Genomic DNA, 18,001 nt, shown 5'->3' with positions numbered 1-18,001 from the left:
AAATGCAAACGCTGACATCTCAGTGAGAGGTGCTCTGGACTTTTCCCAGTGAACTCCACTGCAAAGGAGAAAGTGATGACTTTGGTTTCCCACTCTACGGAGGAGGCACTCAGCCTGCAGACGTTACTGCTCAGGATGTTTTCGACAAGAGTATTCCTTTGTTGTTGTTGTTAAGAAAAATAAGTGACTAATTCAGCGTAATGAAACTTGAAGCAGGAGAAGAGCAGCCTGGACAAATTGCTCAACCGAGTGTTTTGGTTTTGTTTTATTTTCTGAAAGGATGTTCCAAGATTGGCCAAGATTCTGTTTGGAAATAGAAGCGTCCCGCGTTCCAGCCCGTAATACTCCTCATTTGGAGCTGTGGGCTGAGTATCGCATGAATGGGGCTTCTTTGCTGAAGGTTTGAGAGAATTGAAACCAAATGTTTAAAAGCTATCTATCCAAAATGCCTGGCTCGAATGAACTCCGACGACTGTTGTTTTTTTTTTTTAAAACTATAAACAATATTGAGATTCTCGCTATTTATCCCCATATGCGTTAAGAATTGTTTGGAATTCTTTAGACATTTTTTCAGGAACTCAAAACCTGTTTCCCATGCATGTTTGTGCTGGCAGCTGGTATCTAAGGGACAGCTCAGCTCCTCCGAGAGCAGGAGCATGTGGCAGTTTTCCCTTCAGCTGACTGGTTCAGAATGGGGCAGGGTGAGCCCTCTAGGAACCTTTTCCAGTGGCCTTAAGTTGTGCCAGGGGAGGTTCAGGTTGGATGGCAGGAAACATGGAAGGAGTGGTGATGCACTGGTACAGGCTGCCCAGGGAGGTGAGGGAGTCACCATCCCTGGAGGTGTTCAAGAACCATGGAGATGTGGCACTGAGGGACGTGGTCAATGGGCATGGTGGGAGTGGGCTGGGGTTGAGCTTGAGGATCTGAGAGGTCTTTTCTTAATGATTTTGTGATTCTATGATTCTGTGAACAAGCAGCCCCTCCAGCAGCGCTCGTGTGGCCTTATGGATAATTCCTTTAGTTAACCTTGACTCTTCTCAGTGTGTAAAGTGGAGGAGGTGGGCCTCGGGCCAGTGCTGGTTTTGAGTTCTCAAGGTGGGGAGCCTGTCCCCATTGGGGTGGCAGCTGGTTTATCTGAAACTGGGGGTCACAGGTCTTGGGCAGCGTTGGAAGGCGGACACTGCCTGTCCTGGGTGCCATCAGCCGTCAGCACCCTGCAGCATTCATTGCAGGCTCCAAGAGCATCATAAGCCTGTGACTGCTTTCACAGTCTCCCCTCTGTGCACTGAACAAAAGGAGGTGAAATGCAGCACGGTGAAAGCACAAAGGCTGGTGCACAGCTTGGAGCCAGGGTCCCAGGACCCCTGAGAGCCAGGCATTAGCTCAGTGGCTGCGTCCACCGGGTCAATGTGATGCATTCAGCCCTGCTCTGTGCTCTTCAAATTGTCTTTCTCAGGAGAATTGCTTTGCTCTGTTGCCATCTCTTCTGTGCCCAACAGCAGGGGGTTTCTGCAGCAAGCCATATAGAAAATGTATTGATTCTGTTCCATAAGCCCCGTACACGGAAGGTAAGTGCTCCCCAGCTGATACCTTTCAGTCGTTTCCTTTAGATGTTGCTCACATGCCCTAAATCACAGCTGTTGATGAAAGAACAAAAGAATGGAGCTGGGGGAACTGTGGCCAGATGGGTGTAATCCTGCTCAGGGCATCACCATTGCCCAGCACTGATGGAGCAGAGCACGGACGCGGGTGATAGGATGTCAGTGATGAAAGGCCTCCACTGCCAGGGCCATGCTGGTGGCAGACTTTGAATAGTAAGGAAGTTTGGCAAGGTGGCTGAGAGCAGAGCTGCTTCGGGTTATGCTCAGACCAATGGCTTTGACCTCCAGAAATTACGCAGTTGCCTTAGGAACCATGAGATGATTATTACCGTAATTACTATTTAAGAATGCTGAGTGTTTTCTGAGAGCCCAGCTTGGCTTCCACACCCTCTGCTGTGTCCGTAGGGCACTGCTCATCAGCGTTGTTGAAGATTTTGGGACTCAGCGCGATGTTGGCTTTGCAGCAGCATTGCACCTGGATGGATGCTACATCCCAAGGCATTCCCACCGTGAGACCCTGAGCTCTGGCACTGCGTCAGCTCTGATTTATTGAGAGCTTTCCCCATGGAGCGCGGAGCTGCCGCCTCTGTGCAGGCTGTGGACAAGCATTAAGATGAAGGAGGTCTGATTTTTCTTTTCCCAGGAACATTGCTGGCCAATGTCTTGGTAATAAATGCTGTGGATTGAGGAATGCAGTCTTGTTATTGCCTGGCTGAGGGGAATTCATTCTACACGTTGGCTTTCCCAGAGTTTTCCACCCGGGCGTCGCTGACTCCTCACCACGCACAGATATTTCTGTATTTCAGCAAAATTCCTCACTTCTAATCTGGATAGTCCTCGCTGGGTGGAGCGCAAAACCCACATTGTTAACTCCGGATAGCAGTAATTAAAAGAAAATAAAATCAAAGGTGCTCAGCGAAGAAATGGAACATTTTTTCTGTGGAAGCCAAAAGATTATATTAAACTTCGGTGGTTTAATAAAATATTATGAAGTTTGGGAGCATATTTTCCCTGGGACTTATTCTGTTTATACATCTGAAAAAGTAAATAGAATATCACTTTACTTGACCACACAGAGAACCTGATCTACGGGGGCTGTCTGTGTTTCTTGGTGCGTTGCTCCCACCTCGGGTTTCGCGCAGCGCCGGATCGGGGGAAAGAAGGAATTCCACAGATGGTGGTGAAGGGACCCCTGGGTGAAGGGGGAACGGTAGGGCGAACTGCAAAGACACGGCTTTCCAAGGTGTTCTGCTGTCTAAAGGCTGTAGTAAGACGTCAAGCTTCGCAAAGTGGAAGATAGGAGGCTGTGGAAATGATGCCAGCAAGACCAAGAGCCAAAGCGGGGAGTTCCAACCAGGCAGTGCCAGCTCAAGTGGTTTTGTAGACTGTCTCTGACACAAGTGGGTGATTCTGCTTTTGCCTTTTGCAGAGCTCCCCGCTCTTTCCAGGCTGCTGCCGCCAGCAAAAAGAGAGCACAGCCTCTCAGTACCCGTAAACTTTATTAAATGTGTGCTTTTTCATTCTTAAATTAAATTAAAATCAGTCTGCTTCATACTGGAATAGCACCAAAGGGAGAGAGATGACAGCATCACAGAGCAGAGGGGAGGGAGGAGAGAAAATCCAGAAACCATTATATACGAACAAGAATTTTTTTTAATGGTTAAGAAAACGGGCATTTTTTCCCCAAATCTGGAGATGTAACATTGCATATGCTAGCGTGTGTGCAAGAGAACCGAGGAGGCTACGGGTCAGGGTTAGTCAAAATCACTCTGTGCAGGGTGGGCATCACCACATGCTCTTGAAATTGGACTTCACGGTGCCGCAGCCCAAAGCCTGCTCCAAATTCCACATACAGGAGTCCCCTTCACTGATCTTCAGGGCATGTTGGCCTCTGCATTCTTTCTAAATGGGTAGATTCTTGGCTGGCAGCGTTTTGTAGGAACCAAGGACATTCACCGCATGAAATCAGCGCTGCTCATTGCGGCACGGCCATAGCCCCTCCTCACCCTCCCCCACGTCCCAGCGGCAGAGACTGGGTTTCCTGGTGCCAAACTGGGCTCTCAGAGGAAATCCCAACTGGTCTGAAGTTTTCAGGGTGCTTTGTCAAGTTTTCTTTTCAAACAAATGTTCTGAGACTCTAAACGCCGCGTGGCGTACGAGCCCAAGCCCTAAGGACGCGTTGGATTATTGAGATCAGAAAGATCTTAATGCACCCAAATTAGTTTCTCATCGTTAATGTATTGATTACTCTGCTTTTTTTTTTTTTTTTAATAATCATACTCTATAGGTCACTTTCATTTTTATTTATAGCCACTTTTGCTTACTCCTCCTAATACAGATGCTCAATACCGTGGGCCCAGGAGGGCTGCAGGTTTCGACACTTTAACTTCCAGTTCTTCTTAGGTTAAAATAATCTAAACTTCATGGCTGGATTTGAAAATAAGCCTAAAGAGTTTAGAGGCTTAAACGTCATCAGAGTTCAAAGCGATCTGATTGCATGACCTCTTTTTAAAAGCCATTGTTCATATGTGGAGGGATTTTCAAAAATACTTATGGCCCAGATAAAAAAAAAATCAATTACAGCCCCCGATCCCAAAATAGTTTTACTAGGTGTGCATCGAGGGAGTCAGATCCTCAGAAATTAATGGAAGTAGAGCATTCGAGCACTGATGAGAGTTGAATTTGGGATGCTGGGAGTGTTTTGAAGGCATGTATGAGAGTTGGGCTTGGGGATGCACTGGAGCTGTATGGATTTAACAGCAGTGATTTGCTGGCAGTTGTAGAAACTCGTTTGTAGGAAGGTGCTTCATAGCGCTAGAGCTAGTTCAATATGGGAGGAACAATCTGTAGCACTATAAAGCAGCTTTATACCAGTCTAAATGTGACCATATGAGAGACAGTAGCAATATAATGATATTGATTTTTTTTCAAATCATGCTCAAGTGATATTTATACTTGTCAAAAGCACGCACAGCTTAGCCCACCCTTAAGTCTCAAAGGAGCTACCTGCGTAACTCTTCTTTGCAGCTTGGAAAACCTCCTTGGTGCTTGGGGTAGGGATAGTGGAAGGGGAAAAGCAGCAGTGGGGCCAGAGAAGGTGGCATTGAGCCATGGGGCCAGGACACAACTGCTGCCACCAACCCCATGCCACAGCCCTGCCAGCCAGGGCACGGGGACCTGAGGTTGGCTTTGGAGGTACAGCAGTGGGAGAAGGTCCTGGGACCCCACAGTGCAAATGAAATGGTCTTAATTGCCTTGGGAACTTAGCCTTGCATGCAGAACCAGGTGGGTTTGTGTCTTTAGGGATGCACGGATGGGGACTACAGGCAGCCAGGAGGGGATGAGGCTCAGCACCTGCAGTGGGACTCGGTGCTGTGAAGCTGTCCAGATCCTGAGCTGTTCTCCTGACACAGCAAGCAGGACAACCAAGCGGGAAATGACTGCCATTGAATGGCAATTTCTGGTACATGCTCTGCATCTTTTCCCTGGTTATCCTGCAAAATTCCTGCAAAATTGGACTCCTTGAAAACTCTGCTGTGATTTCATTAGGATCACGGCCAACACAGAATCATAGAATGGCTTAGGTTGGAGGGGACCTTAACCATTATCTAGTTCCAACCCCCTGCTGCAGGCTGGTTGCCAGCTGCTAGATCAGGCTGCCCAGGGCCCCGTCCAACCTGACCTTGAATGCCTCCTGGGATGGGGCATGAAGATGTGCAGACAGGCAGTGAGCAGAGGCCCCACGCTCCTTCCCAGCTGCGTTTTCCAGGTAATGCCCAGTTAAGTTTATTGGACTCCATCACACCTTTCTTAAAGTTGGGCTTAGGAGAGGGAGCATCATGTTGGTACACAGCACCACGGCATAATTAGGTGCTCCTATCACCTAGAAAATGCTGGAGATAAAGAAGCAGCAGATAAAGGAGCCCACGGTAATGCAGGATCCTGCTGCACTAATAGATTTCTGTCTCTGAGCCATTTCTACAGTCCAAAAAAGGTGATAATGATCAAAGCAAAGAATTTAAAGCTTCGGGTTATTGCAAACAGGAGATTCGTTTTGCCTGATAATTTTAAAGCCCTGCACAACCAATGCTCTCGTTCCACTTCCCCCTCAGTTCTTCTTCAGGAAAGGATAAGAAACCTTCCATCAACTTCTCCTCATTCTCTCCTCATTCTGGATGCAATTTTTCTTCATTTTTCCCCTTTCCCCACCCTTTCGCCACCCAAAACATTCTTCATTATGGCTTAAAGATCATCCGCCAGACACTGTAAACTTGGTTCCTGTGTGTGAGCAGTGGGATGGCGGGGTCCCACCACCTTCCAGGTGTTTTGTGAGCATCACCCGAAGGGTCCACATGTACCACGAACCCTTCCCTACCCATCACCCAAATCCCTTCAGATGGGCCCCAGTGGGAGAAGCGCCCAGCAAGAGGGGTGCACGCTCCTGGGAGCAGGGAGTTCCCTTGGATGGGAACTTTCGGCTGCTTGGCAATTTCCATCCTAAAGTCAAAAGAATAATTTGTTTTCTTTTGGTCTTTTTTTTTTTTTTTTGGTCAAAAACAAACCAAAGGAACATTGCTTTTGGCTTCTGTAGGATGAAAAATAAATTTGGTCGATGAAAAGAGCTTGGTTCAGTGAAGGGGCAAATGTCAAAAAATGGATAAATGAAAAATTCTCAAAGATTTCGTGCAATAAAAAAATATCTCCTAGAGTAAAGTTTTGAAAACCAAATTAGATGTTGCACCTCCTTTGTTTCATTGTAAAAAAGGGACAAAAAAGGTCTAAAATGGCATCTGCAAGCCACAGTCTGGCTGACCTGCCAGGCCGTGAGCTTTCCCTTGCACCTATCACTTCCAAAGGTGACCTGAAGACATCTCACAACTTTGCACCTCAATGTTATTTTTTATAGATCCCAGTGCAAAACCTCGGGCCTGGTGGAGGAAGCACCCAAGCTGCAGGGGATGTCCGTGGCACCAGGCTGCATTTCACAGCCTCTTTTGGTGACGCATCTCTGAGAGAAGAAAGACAACAAAGCAGGGTCAAAAGGAAAAAAAGAAAAAAAAAGAATGAATCACGTTTCAGCACAACTATTATTATTTTTTTTTTCTGTATTTCCCCCCCCACCCCCTACTGATGTGTAAAAAAAATATATATTATATTTTCCTTTTCTTAAATTATTTTTGTCAGCCTCAGTCCCAGCCGAAGTCCTGCCCCGTCATCTGGTAGAACTTCATGTTGAAGGGCCGGTAGAAGTCCCGCAGCCTCTGCACCACCTCCTGGTCGATGTCGGGGTGGGTCCTGCCTTTCGTTTTCCCCAGGCAGTGGGGTTTGCTGCTGCCCTCCGCCTTCTTCAGGCAGGGGAAGCCCTTGGTTTTGTTGAAGTAGAAGTGTTTGTCGGTGATGATCCTCTTGAGGCCCAGAAAGTCCTGGACCCTGCCCAGCTCCCCCGCGGGGTCGCTGATCAGCCTCTCCCCGCTGACGAAGAGGATCTGCCCGATGGGGAAGTAGAGCAGCCAGTTCTCCAGGTGCTTGGCGTAGATGCCGATCTGGATGGCGCTCCACGAGGTGTCGATCAGGCCCGTAGTCCTGTTTTTGAAGGTCAGGCTCTCAAAGGTGGGGATGTCGGGCTTCTTGGAGAGCGTCTGTGTGTAGTCCGAGATGGCTCTGGTCACGGGGTCCCGCACCACCACGATCAGCTTCGTGCCCTTGGCCATGGAGGAGATGCGGGCTGGGGCCTCCTTGGTGACGAAGTAGCTGGGGGTCTTCTCCATGGTGATCTGCCCCTCCAGGGTCCTGGGCATGAGGTCCCTGAGGGGAGAGGGACACATTAGTGCCAAGTATTTTAGAAGTGTCCAAGTATCACGGCCATAATGTCCTCACGCCTCACGACTTCAACCCAACTTGCTTTCCTCCTAGCATGGACAGTCAGCCCATAGTGCTCCAACTCAGCAAAGCATCTTAGCACATACCAGAAACTTGCTGTAATCCTACTCTGCCTCACAAGGACTCCTTGAGATGGATCCTGCCTCTTTTCCTACCATGAGCAGGTAGTGACAGGACAAGGGGGAATGGTTCTAAAATAAAGGAGGGGAAATTTAGATCAGATGTGAGGAGGAAATCCTTTACCCAGAGGCAGTGAGGCCCTGGCTCTGCTGTCCACAGAAGTGTGGGTGCCCCATTCCTGGAGGTGCCCAAGGCTATGGACGGGGCCCTGGGCAGCCTGAGCTGGTGAGGGGCGGCCAGCCCACAGCAGAGTTAGGGCTGTGGGGGTTTAAGGTCCCTTCCAACCCTGGCATGCTGTGGTTCTATGATTCTATGGCATGACACTGGAAGAACCAGAGCAAACCTCTACAATCCTGACATCCTACCCCTTTAAATTCCTTCCTGCCCACACTGGGGTTTCCTGCACATTGGCTTAAATTCCCCAGAATAACAGTGAATTTCTTGAGTAACAAGACTCCCTTTCTGCAGGGCACAAGGGATTTTTCAAGGGCCAGGATGTAAGACTCCATCTTTTGGTATTTTCAAGGTGGCAGCAAGCTGATGTCACATAAAAATGTGCAATGTCAGCCCCTTGACCTCAGCAATTTCCTTCTTCCACCCAAAGAAATCCTGCACACAGGCTGCTGGGAAGCTCTCCTGGCCCAGGTGAGGGCTCAGTTCTGGGTCACTCCTGCTCTCCTGGGCCGGGCATTGGGTGGGATATGCTAAAAGAATGCAGGATTTGGTCAGTGGATGACCTCTGAGTTAAACAAGGCAAGCTAGAAGGGTGCAAGACACTTGAGCAAATGTTCATCTACTCCTCCCAGGAGCTCCATTAGCTCTCCTTTCATGGAGACACCACATCAGATCCATCAGATTCACACCACCCACTTATCACCCCCAAATGGGGGCTGCAAAATGCCAGACGTTCACCATTTGGTTGCATGACCCCATCCAAGGCAGCAGATTTTTCCTACCCCAGCAGCCCAAGGGCAACAGGAGATGGATGGGGCTTCACCACCGTGCCACCACAGTTCTCATGGCAACTGCAGCCCCGGGACTTGCGTCCCGCACACCCTGACCCCAGGCACTGACCCGGCTGCGATGCCGCACTGTGATGGACTGCTCCCCACCGCGGCAACATCTGGCGTGCAAAGCTGGGCAATACTCTGGCCAAATTAAACCCATCTATCAAGACAGCAACAATGAAAAGCCAACAACAGCTAACAACACCAATAACAACCAAACCCCAGGCTGAGTCGTTATGTTACAAATGAGGCAGTGAGGACTGACCATTCCTAGTGCAATTCTTGCTGTTGGAAACCAAGTTGCATAGAGGCTGAGCAGAGGCATGTTCCTACAGAAGCCACATCTTTGCTGATGTCTGCTGAGCATTTCTATTTGGGGGAAACTCCCCGAATTAGGGACATTCAGAAAAAAGCTGAGGGGTATGAGAGAGCTGTCACTTGCTAAAGGACAACAAAGGGCAAGGAAGCTGTGAAAGTTCTGGAGCACAAGTCTTATGGGGAGGGGCTGAGGGACCTGGGATGGTTCAGTCTGGAGAAGAGGAGGCTCAGGGGAGATCTTATCACTCTCTACAACTCCTTGACAGGAGTCATTCCAGTGGCTCCTGGTGGAGCCATTGTCCCTGGAGGTGTTCAAGAAAAGGGTAGATGCTGCATTGGGTGATGTGGTTTAGTGGTATGGTGGTGATGAATGGATGGTTGGACTGATGGTTGGACTAGACGATCTTAGTGCTCTTTCGATCCTTAATGATTCTATGATGACATAAAGCATCATTTTGGACTCTAAGGATGGAGGTGGGCTCAAAACCACCACAAGGGAGACCTCTGCCAAGCAGAGCCATAGTTCTGTGTTGGGATTTGCCATCACTTGATGTTGCAAAGCCAAAAGTATAAATGGGTCGGAAACAGCCTGGTCAAATTTCTGGTGGATTAAATCAATAGATGGCACTGGAATGCAAGAAACCCAGAGTGACTTCAGCCTTGGGTAGTCCCCAGTCCTAATCATACTCAATTGGATGTAGATGACAAAAACCTCTGCACATTGCCTGTTCTCATGCACCCAACACCGACCACCACCTGGATGCGCCAAGCAGCAATTTGACTGGGCCTGCTGCACCCATTCCTGTGCTTCAATGCTCATGAGCCCCCTTCCTCTTGCAACTGTGCTTGGCCATTGAGCAAGAGCTGCGGCCTGTGCAGTGGCAGCAGGCATGCCAACCTCTGGGTTTTGGTAAGTGTTGAAATCTCCGCTGCCTCTTCCCGAGGAGCACATTAACCCCTTTGGTGGCTGAGCTGCAGCACAAAGGCTTTCTTCAGCGCTCAGGAATGAGCCTGCACCTCAGCTGCCAGCCCGGCGGGCAGGGACATGCCGGGACCCACCGGGAATGTGCTGCCACAGCTTTCAGGAGATTAATTAATTACAAAGGGCATCTTTCATGGACGTAAACAGTTGCTTGGAGGCCTCCCTGGACTAATGGCATCTGGGTTTTATTGCGAAAGAGCCACTTGAAAAGACAAGAACCACAAAAATGTTTTTGGCAAGAGCAGCCACCAGTGGGCCCTGCCAGAATAAATGGATTCTGTTATTTTAATTTTAGTAGAGCTCGGGGCTTTATTTAATTACTTAATAGGAGAGGAAGACTCTCCTCAAAGGGTGCGTTTGGGATTTGCGTGCGGACTCGCAGTTGGCCCTTAGCGGGGCTGCACCACGGTCTCAGCCGTGCACTGGGTGCTGTGCTGGGCTTACTGGCTGATGCACCCCACTGGGTGAGCCCTTCTCCTGGGCACCTTCATGCTGAGGTCACCCTGGGATGTCCCCACAACCGGCCTCCAGCCTCAGGCACTCCTGGTGCAGGAATGATCTTTGATGTCATGTTTGTTATGGCTTTTATGTCTCTGTATTGACTGCACAATGATCCCTTTACAAATCTGAGCGGGGCGTTGGCCCGACCCCAGCCATGGGATCAGAGTCCTTAGAGACAGGACTCGATGGCATGTCCCTGCGAGAGCAAGGTTCTGGGGAACAAAGCAGTGCTTCATGTCCTGAAACCACAGCAATGTATCAGGCTCCATCCCTACAAGCAGAGCACCCAGGGGGGTGTGTTCGTACAGGGTTTGCAGCCCGTAGTGGTGTCACAGCTGCAACAGACAAGTGCTAAGCGGCAGTGGGGGCACTGCAGGGAGCATGGAGCTGGGACACCCAAGGGCTTTCCCCAGCCCTTTGCAGCAGCACAGGGAAGGAGGTGCTGGTTGCAGCATGATGCCTGGGAGCTACAGGGATATGACTGCTGCCCTGGGCAGGTGATGGGAATGAAACAGAAATGGGAACCAGGTGCTGTGGTGATGGCCACGGATGCAGGAAGCATGGAGCCTTCTTTGGCATGAAGACACTGGCTGAGGAGGGTGGGGAAACTGAGGCACAGCACATGCAACGCAGCCCCATGCCCCGCAGCACAGTGCATCTCTCCCTGCCTTCCACAGCCCCCAGCCATGAGCCTCCTCCTTCTTCACACCCCATTTCCCTTCCTCTTCCAAAGCATCTCAAGCATTTCTGCAGCAGAAAATGCTAAAAGAAAACAAGCACTGCGATCAAATCACATGCAATTCTCTTTCCCTGCTCTTAGGCCCTTGCTCCCAGGAGGGCCATTACAGCACGTACAGGAGATTAAAAAGAAAGATGCTCTGGGAAGAGTGATAATGTAACCTGGAGTGTGCACAGATAAATAAATTAAAACCAATATCTAACGAGAGGGAGCTGTCCTCACGTTGGGCCAGAGGCCAGCAGCTCTAAGGGCTCTGAAAGCAGCGAAGACACAGCTGAGCACCCTGAGCCTCCTATTCCTTTAGATATCACATGGGATCAATACAGGGTGAGATGCCTTGCAGGAATCCGGTCGGACTACCAAAAAATCCCAAAGAAACCCATGGGAGCGAGGAAGGTGAATGAGTGAAAAATGCTCAGAGGCACTTATGGGGAAAACAGGACTCTGGGCATTGAACCGCTCACATCAATCTCAAAGGAGATCTCCCAGGGCACAGAGATTTTTGTTCTCCCCAGTGTTCCTGAGAGGACATTAAAGTGTAAAACCAGTGCTGAGCTGAAAGGGCAGGAAGCATTCAGCGTGCCAACGTACCTACAACCTCTGCACTTTAAGGTACTTGGGAAACAACCCTGAAATCTGGAGCTGGGCACAGCATGGGCACCCTCACCCCGCAGCCTGCACATGGAGCTGCAGCAACATTGCCTCGCGCTCCTCCTGCCCCAAATCCACCCGCCCTGTGCCTGCTGACAACGACAGCGCCAGAGCTCATGGTGCGGCGGATGCCGGCGTTTATTTGAGCAACCCTCGGTATTTATGGATCTCATTACAGCTGCAGCTGGGAGCATCTGTTTCCACGCTGCATCTGTCAGGCAGCGTCTTATCAGCGCGGCCGCCGACCCCTCGCTCCTTCCTCTCCCATCCCTTGCAGAGGAGGAATCCGACCTCCTCCGGGCTGTGGGATGGACACAGCAGCCCCCAAGGGATGGTCAAATTTGGCTAAAATCAGTGCTGCTCACTCATGTCCCACTCCAATGCATGGGAGCAGAACTGCTGCCCGCTGGGGCTCCCAGCCAAGTCCTTCTCATACTGCCCAGCACTAATGCCTGCAGGACCAAATACTTTAAAACTGCCCAGATTGGGAAAGCAGCAATGTGGCAGAGGCTGCAAGGTGCCTTCATTGCTTCACCCAACAGAGAATTGCAGCTCCTGCCATAGGAAGCTGCAGCAAAACACAAGTTTAGGAGAACAAGGACAGTCTGGCACAGCGTCCCTAAAATGCAGCCTGTGGGGACATGGGGAGCCCTGGGTGTCTGCCCCAGCCCCATCCAGCTGCTCTGGGACAGCCAGAGGATATCTAGGGATGCTTGGATGCTCTGACCTAAAAGCGCTGCCGTAGCAGCACTGCTGCCTGTGCCCAAAGCACTACAGTGGGGTGGTGTTTTTTTTTTTTAAATATATTAAATACATAATTTATAGATGTATACATAATTTATATATATCTATATCTATATGATTTTCATTTATTTTATAAAAAGCAATTTCTTTAATTTGTTCCCTTGCTGCGTGCCAAGCACCGCAGGCAGCTCTGCAAGGGTTCAGCTACTTCAGTGTTTCAGAAAATCGCTCCAGAACGCGTCTTGCTGCCCCACAGCAGGGATCTGGGCACAGCCTCCATGGGCAATGGCCCAGCCCTGAGCTCAGCACCAGGGAAAGCCCTTTTCTCTTCAGAGGGGCTGGGAAAACCATCAAAGCTGTGCCACCAGGAGCTTCAGCTGCTGGGGCTGACTTCACCACATCTTCCCTTGGCTTTACTGCATCTTCCCTTGGCTTCCCCAGCCCCCTCTGCAGGGGCAGAGCCTCTCCTCTTGGTCATGACCACAGGCCTGCTGTTCCTCAACCTCGGGGCACAGGGAGGGCCAGGGAGCAAACACTTTTGAGGAATGCCCTGCATCAGGCTGCACAGACCCTGTCATTCCTCATCATGCCCAGGTCCACCCCACCAGCTCTAGCAGTGGCCTTCTACAGATGCCTCTCCTACTCTGCAACCTATTGATTCCCCCAGATTTTGCCAAAGGGGGGGGATTTTTCCCACTGAGACCATGGGCGCAGTGGCACTGCCTGGCTGACAGTGAGTCCCATGAATCCACATGTTCATAGAATTATAATAGGATAGGATAGGAATGAATCAAAGAATCACAGAATCATTAAGGTTGGAAAAGACCACTAAGATCATCTAGTCCAACCACTGAATGGAACAGAACAGAACAGAATGGAATGGACTAAGTTTGCTGCAAAGTGTGTGCCTGTTGTGCCACGGGAAGGGAGCTCACCGCCTCCTCCCATCACACTGTGGGATGCAGGAGGGTCACAGCCTCTGCAGGGATGAGCACGGGATGAGCCTGAGCCTCACTGTCCACTCTGATGCTAATGAGCCGTGTTTTGGGGCCTGCCTTGCAGTCCTGAATGAGGGTTGCATTTTTTGTTCATAGCAAAGCTGTGCCTCCAGGAGTTGATATTTAGGAGCCTAGTACATAAACAGAGCAGGAGTCAGCATGTGTTCTGAAAAGCTTCTGGAGTAAAAAGAGAGTTGAGAAGAAGAAAAAAAAAAAAGGCATAAGCGACCCAGTAGCAAAACTAAGTCGGATACAACAAAACCTCATGACTGCTCTTCTGCCCTGAAGTGTTGTGCATGTAAATCCTCCCCAGCACCCGCCCCAGTGCAGCTACTGGCCCCACGGGGACCTTCCCCCATCTCTGCCCCAGGAATCCCACGGGTGGGCTCAGCCATGGCAGGGGGCTGCACTGGGGCACAAATGAGAAAGACCTCCAGGACAAAGTGATATGCAGGTCACTTCTCCCCATATGGATTGCCAAGAGCATATGCTTCAAGCACATCACCTAAAGAGGAAGGTTAAGGAACTGTTTATTATTGGGAATGTCTCCCTCTCTAGGCCTCATTTTTTGATAAATTAGCTTCAGCTTCATTACTCCATGATATATTTCCCTTGACATTTAATTATACTTACCCCAAACACATTAAGCCAATCAGTCTGAACAGCTTCTTATTAATATGCAAATGCCTCCTTTTTAAAAACCTGGGAATCTGTGAAAAATCTCTCCAGCCTTCAATTAGGGCCAATGGGGAAGGTGAGGACCCCCTGAAATGCCCTCCTGGTCTGAACACAGGGAGGGGGGACAGACCCACCAACAGAGCGCTGCTGGATTTTGGGCTGGGAGAAGGAGACAAGCTGCTGATGGAGGCCCCCAGGGGACAGCAGCGTCCTCATGGAGCTGGGGGTTGGATCCCACAACCTCATGTCTCATCCCCATCCCCATCCCTGGGGACCTCACCTGTGAGCCGCAGAGCGTGCGGAGAAATCTCAGCCCCGCTTTAGCAAAACAAACAGGAACTGGCTTCCCCGCAGCTATGGGCAGACGGGATGTGATTTGCATTGGGCAAATAAACCGAACCACGCCATTAACCATCTGCCCTGGAAGACGTTTGGGTTTTGCTTTCAAGCATCGCTTTCAGCCTCCGTGTTCTCAGATCCCTCTGAACACCGTGGGATTTTCTACTCAGAAACCAACGGGGAATAAAGGCTTTGAGTCATTGCTGTAAGTAATTGGAGAGAGCCACCAGCGCGGGCACCGCGGCCGGGGCAGCTGTTGGCCTCCTGGGGGGGTCCCCGTGAATCACACCCACTGCCAAAACTGCTCCCAGCCCTCGGGGTTCTCCATTCGCCCCAAAACCTTCACTTGGCCAAGCATTAAGGTTTCCTGAAGCTGCTGATGTCCAGCGCATCTTTTCAAGGAAAACTCACCCGTTGCATCACGCTTCGGAAACAGCTTGGAGCTTTTAAGAAACACCATTTGCCATGTTGGTTTTTTTTCTTTATTCCCTACAGTTAGGCATTAAAATCGGAACTACGCTGCAATCAGTGCACTACATAAATAGTCCAATTTTGTAAAACAGCTCTCACGAGCCATAAAGAAACCCAATTTGCTATTGCTATCATAAAAATATCTCTTTTAGCGTGTAAATCAAACCAAAGGGAAGAGATAGCAAAAAAATAAACTCAACCCCGCTGCTCTTTGCCTGAGAGCGCAGGCGGCCGCCCTGGGGAAGGGCTCTCCTGCCCTGGGTAAACACACGCGAGAGCAAATCTGTTACAAACTGCAGCCACCGCTTTGTTTTCGGAAGGTCCCAGTTTATCCTTGGGCAGAAGAGGGAGGGCTGGGGAGAGGTCGGCGAGAAACACAATCCTTTCCTGTATAAACAGCATCGTCTGCGCTGGTTTGAAGAGCATCGTATGGCATATATTTCATGTGTGTGTATATAGAGGGAGAGTAGGAGAGATTTTTCAAGCCGGAGAAAGATGTAAAGTGATCTTATATCATCCAAAGGCAACATCTCGCTCGGACCTCTGGCACTTCTCCCCGCAGCCGTCCCTGCCACCGCCGCCCCTTCCCCCCGGCCGCCGGCTGTAGCCTCCCCCATTATTTTTCACAGAGGCATATAAATCACTGTGGAAACTCTTATTATCTTATTTTCCCTCTGCTTCCCTCTTGTCTGTTTTGAGAAAAATTAATGCATTTGTCTCCAGAAAAATGTGCAGTCTCTATAATTCAGTTTTAAAACAAGCACAACTAGCAAATGGATAGACCTCGGTTAGGAGACTCATTTTTCACACGAGTAATTGAACCCTTCCCTTCAATTTTTCCTTCGGGTGTTAAAGACAACTGATGCCTTCCTGGAATTTGCTGAGATCTAAAAAAGAGGGAAGGACAGATGGACGGACAGAAAAAGGAGAGAGAGAAAGGAAAAGAAAGAGGAAAAAGAAAAAAAGAAGACAAGGGAGGAAGAAGGGAACAACGAGAAAGATGAAAGGAGGAAAGAAGAAAGGAAGAAGGAATGGGAAAGAGAGGAAAGCCTGAAGTACATCTCAAAGCTTCGGTGGTCTCTTCAAAGGGGTCTTTGTGGTACAGCTCAGCTGGGGTCTTCCAAAAGCTGTTGGTGCCTTGGGTTTGGAGGCTCCTTCACCAAGCTGGCAAGGAGAGCCATCCCCATGACATGCACCCCACAGCCCCTGCCTTACCCCGTGCATCCCATTCCATCGCCTCCAAAAGTGGAGACGAAGAGTTTTTCCAAACCAGAATGACAGCCAGCTCGGAAGGAACACACACCTACCGTGCCATGGGGCTGCTACACAGAGCTGTGCTCAGAGCAGTGTAGGGACGCCGGCTCCCGAAGCACGCACTGCACAGCCCCACACTACGCCCAGTCCCTGACCAGCCCCAGCAGCGACACTGTGGATGCTGGGGATAATTCCAGCAAAGCCACAATCAAGCGAGCACTCGGGCTGGCAAAGTCTATTGTTCTTTTGTCTTTCGCTATATTATCTCTGTCCCTCGGGAGCGGCATTATTGCCTCCAATGTGTAATGCGATTTGCTTGTTTTCCATGTCTGGCTCATTCCTCTTCGGCGCAAACACATTTTAGACGTGCACGATCACAGCAGTGCACGCATTCTTCATGAGAAAACAAAGCGGCCCAGAAAACATCACCACGCATTACAGGCTGCAGGTGAAAATCAGCCCGTGGAGCTGGCATGGTGATGCTGGGGGATCGGAGACTGAGGGTCTGCAGAGCATCCCTGGGTGGTGGGAATCCTGTGGAAGGAGAGGAGTTGGGTCTGCAAACTGGGAGGATGGGGAAAGCCACTGAATGGAGGCGATTTGGGAAGAAAAGGGGTGTTCTCCATCCTCCTTCCCTCTGGAGAAGGAGAAATCCCTGCATGTCTGAGATCAAAAATCAGCACCCGCTGAGTGCCCAAACTGATGTGGCTGAGCCTGAGACGCAGTGATAATTCTCCAAATGGGAAGAGGCCGAGAGCCCTTGCAGGGCCATGGCATGAGCACTGGCTGTCCTGGGAGCAGGACAAGGGCTTTCCCTTGCTGCAGACACTCTGCAGGACCAAGTGCCAACTTTCAAGGCAACAGGAGCAGCGTATCTTGTGGTGGGCATCCCATGAGTGGTAAAAGCATCCACTGAGATGCTGTGCTGGGGTCCTATACGATTTGATAGAGATTTTTAATTTTTGGAGAATAGGGTGACGCGTTCTTTCCTGCTGGAGAAGTACACTTGCGTGTGTGTGCACAGCAGTGGAGAGCTTTAGGAGAGGCAGACCTGTGCTTCTGAGAACAGAGGTTGTTTCTTAAATTATGCTGAGAAGTGACTTTATATATCACCACACATCTCCTCCTGCTGCAAGGCCAAAAAGTCCTTTATCTGTATTGTAAAATAGAGGGACTGACCTCAGGCTATGATCTAAAATATATGGAGTCACACAAGTTTACCCTCGCAGTCATTCTTCATCCTTCCCGTGCCAATTCTTTGTCCTTTTGCTAAATGAAACTTTAATGGTGAGGAAAGGGCTGCCTACTTTCATTCCTGGAGCAAAGCAGTCAAGTGCAAAGAGGGCAAAAGCCTCCAGAAAACAGAAAGCTTAAAAAGATTCCTCGTAGCCTCATTTGCAAGTTCTGGGCTGAAGAAGACGCGGAGCAATCTCACTTGGCCTCCTCCAGCCCCACTGTCTATTGAGGTATTTTAGCCGCAGCTCAAAAGGTCGTGCATTAAGAGCTCTTTTCTATGCTCAGCTATTCCACCTCCTCCCAGGGAATGCATCACTGTCTCACCCGGTATCAAAAAGAGTCATCTGACATATTTCAGGAATTCTCACTTGATTGCAGATCTAAATTTCATGAGCACATTGTGCAGCAAGCAGGGGAGAGGCAGAGGTGGGGCTGGATGCTCACCCCATGCCTCCCTCTGCATCCTGCATGGGGATGCAGTC

General features: G+C 49.9%; 1 protein-coding gene and 1 long non-coding RNA gene across 2 annotated transcripts in view; one reads left to right on the top strand and one right to left on the bottom strand.

Annotated features, from left to right (window-relative positions):
* LOC110407401 overlaps nt 1-6,717 on the top strand; it is a 63,122-nt gene extending 56,405 nt beyond the window's left edge. Inside the window, exon 8 of the long non-coding RNA XR_002443883.1 lies at nt 6,508-6,717. This is a non-coding gene — a long non-coding RNA (uncharacterized LOC110407401). The remainder of the gene's footprint in view (nt 1-6,507) is intronic.
* The window catches only part of HS3ST3A1 (heparan sulfate-glucosamine 3-sulfotransferase 3A1), a 23,504-nt gene continuing 12,253 nt past the window's right edge, over nt 6,751-18,001 (bottom strand). The window contains exon 2 of the mRNA XM_021415067.1: nt 6,751-7,406. Within this exon, the coding sequence (XP_021270742.1) occupies nt 6,788-7,406 (619 nt within the window). The 3' untranslated portion in view covers nt 6,751-6,787. The remainder of the gene's footprint in view (nt 7,407-18,001) is intronic.

This window comes from Numida meleagris, chromosome 17 (genome assembly GCF_002078875.1).
Source record: "Numida meleagris isolate 19003 breed g44 Domestic line chromosome 17, NumMel1.0, whole genome shotgun sequence".
Lineage (NCBI taxonomy): Eukaryota > Metazoa > Chordata > Aves > Galliformes > Numididae > Numida > Numida meleagris.
The sequence above is the reverse complement of the archived record's forward strand: the minus strand, read 5'-3'. Positions and strand labels throughout refer to the sequence as shown.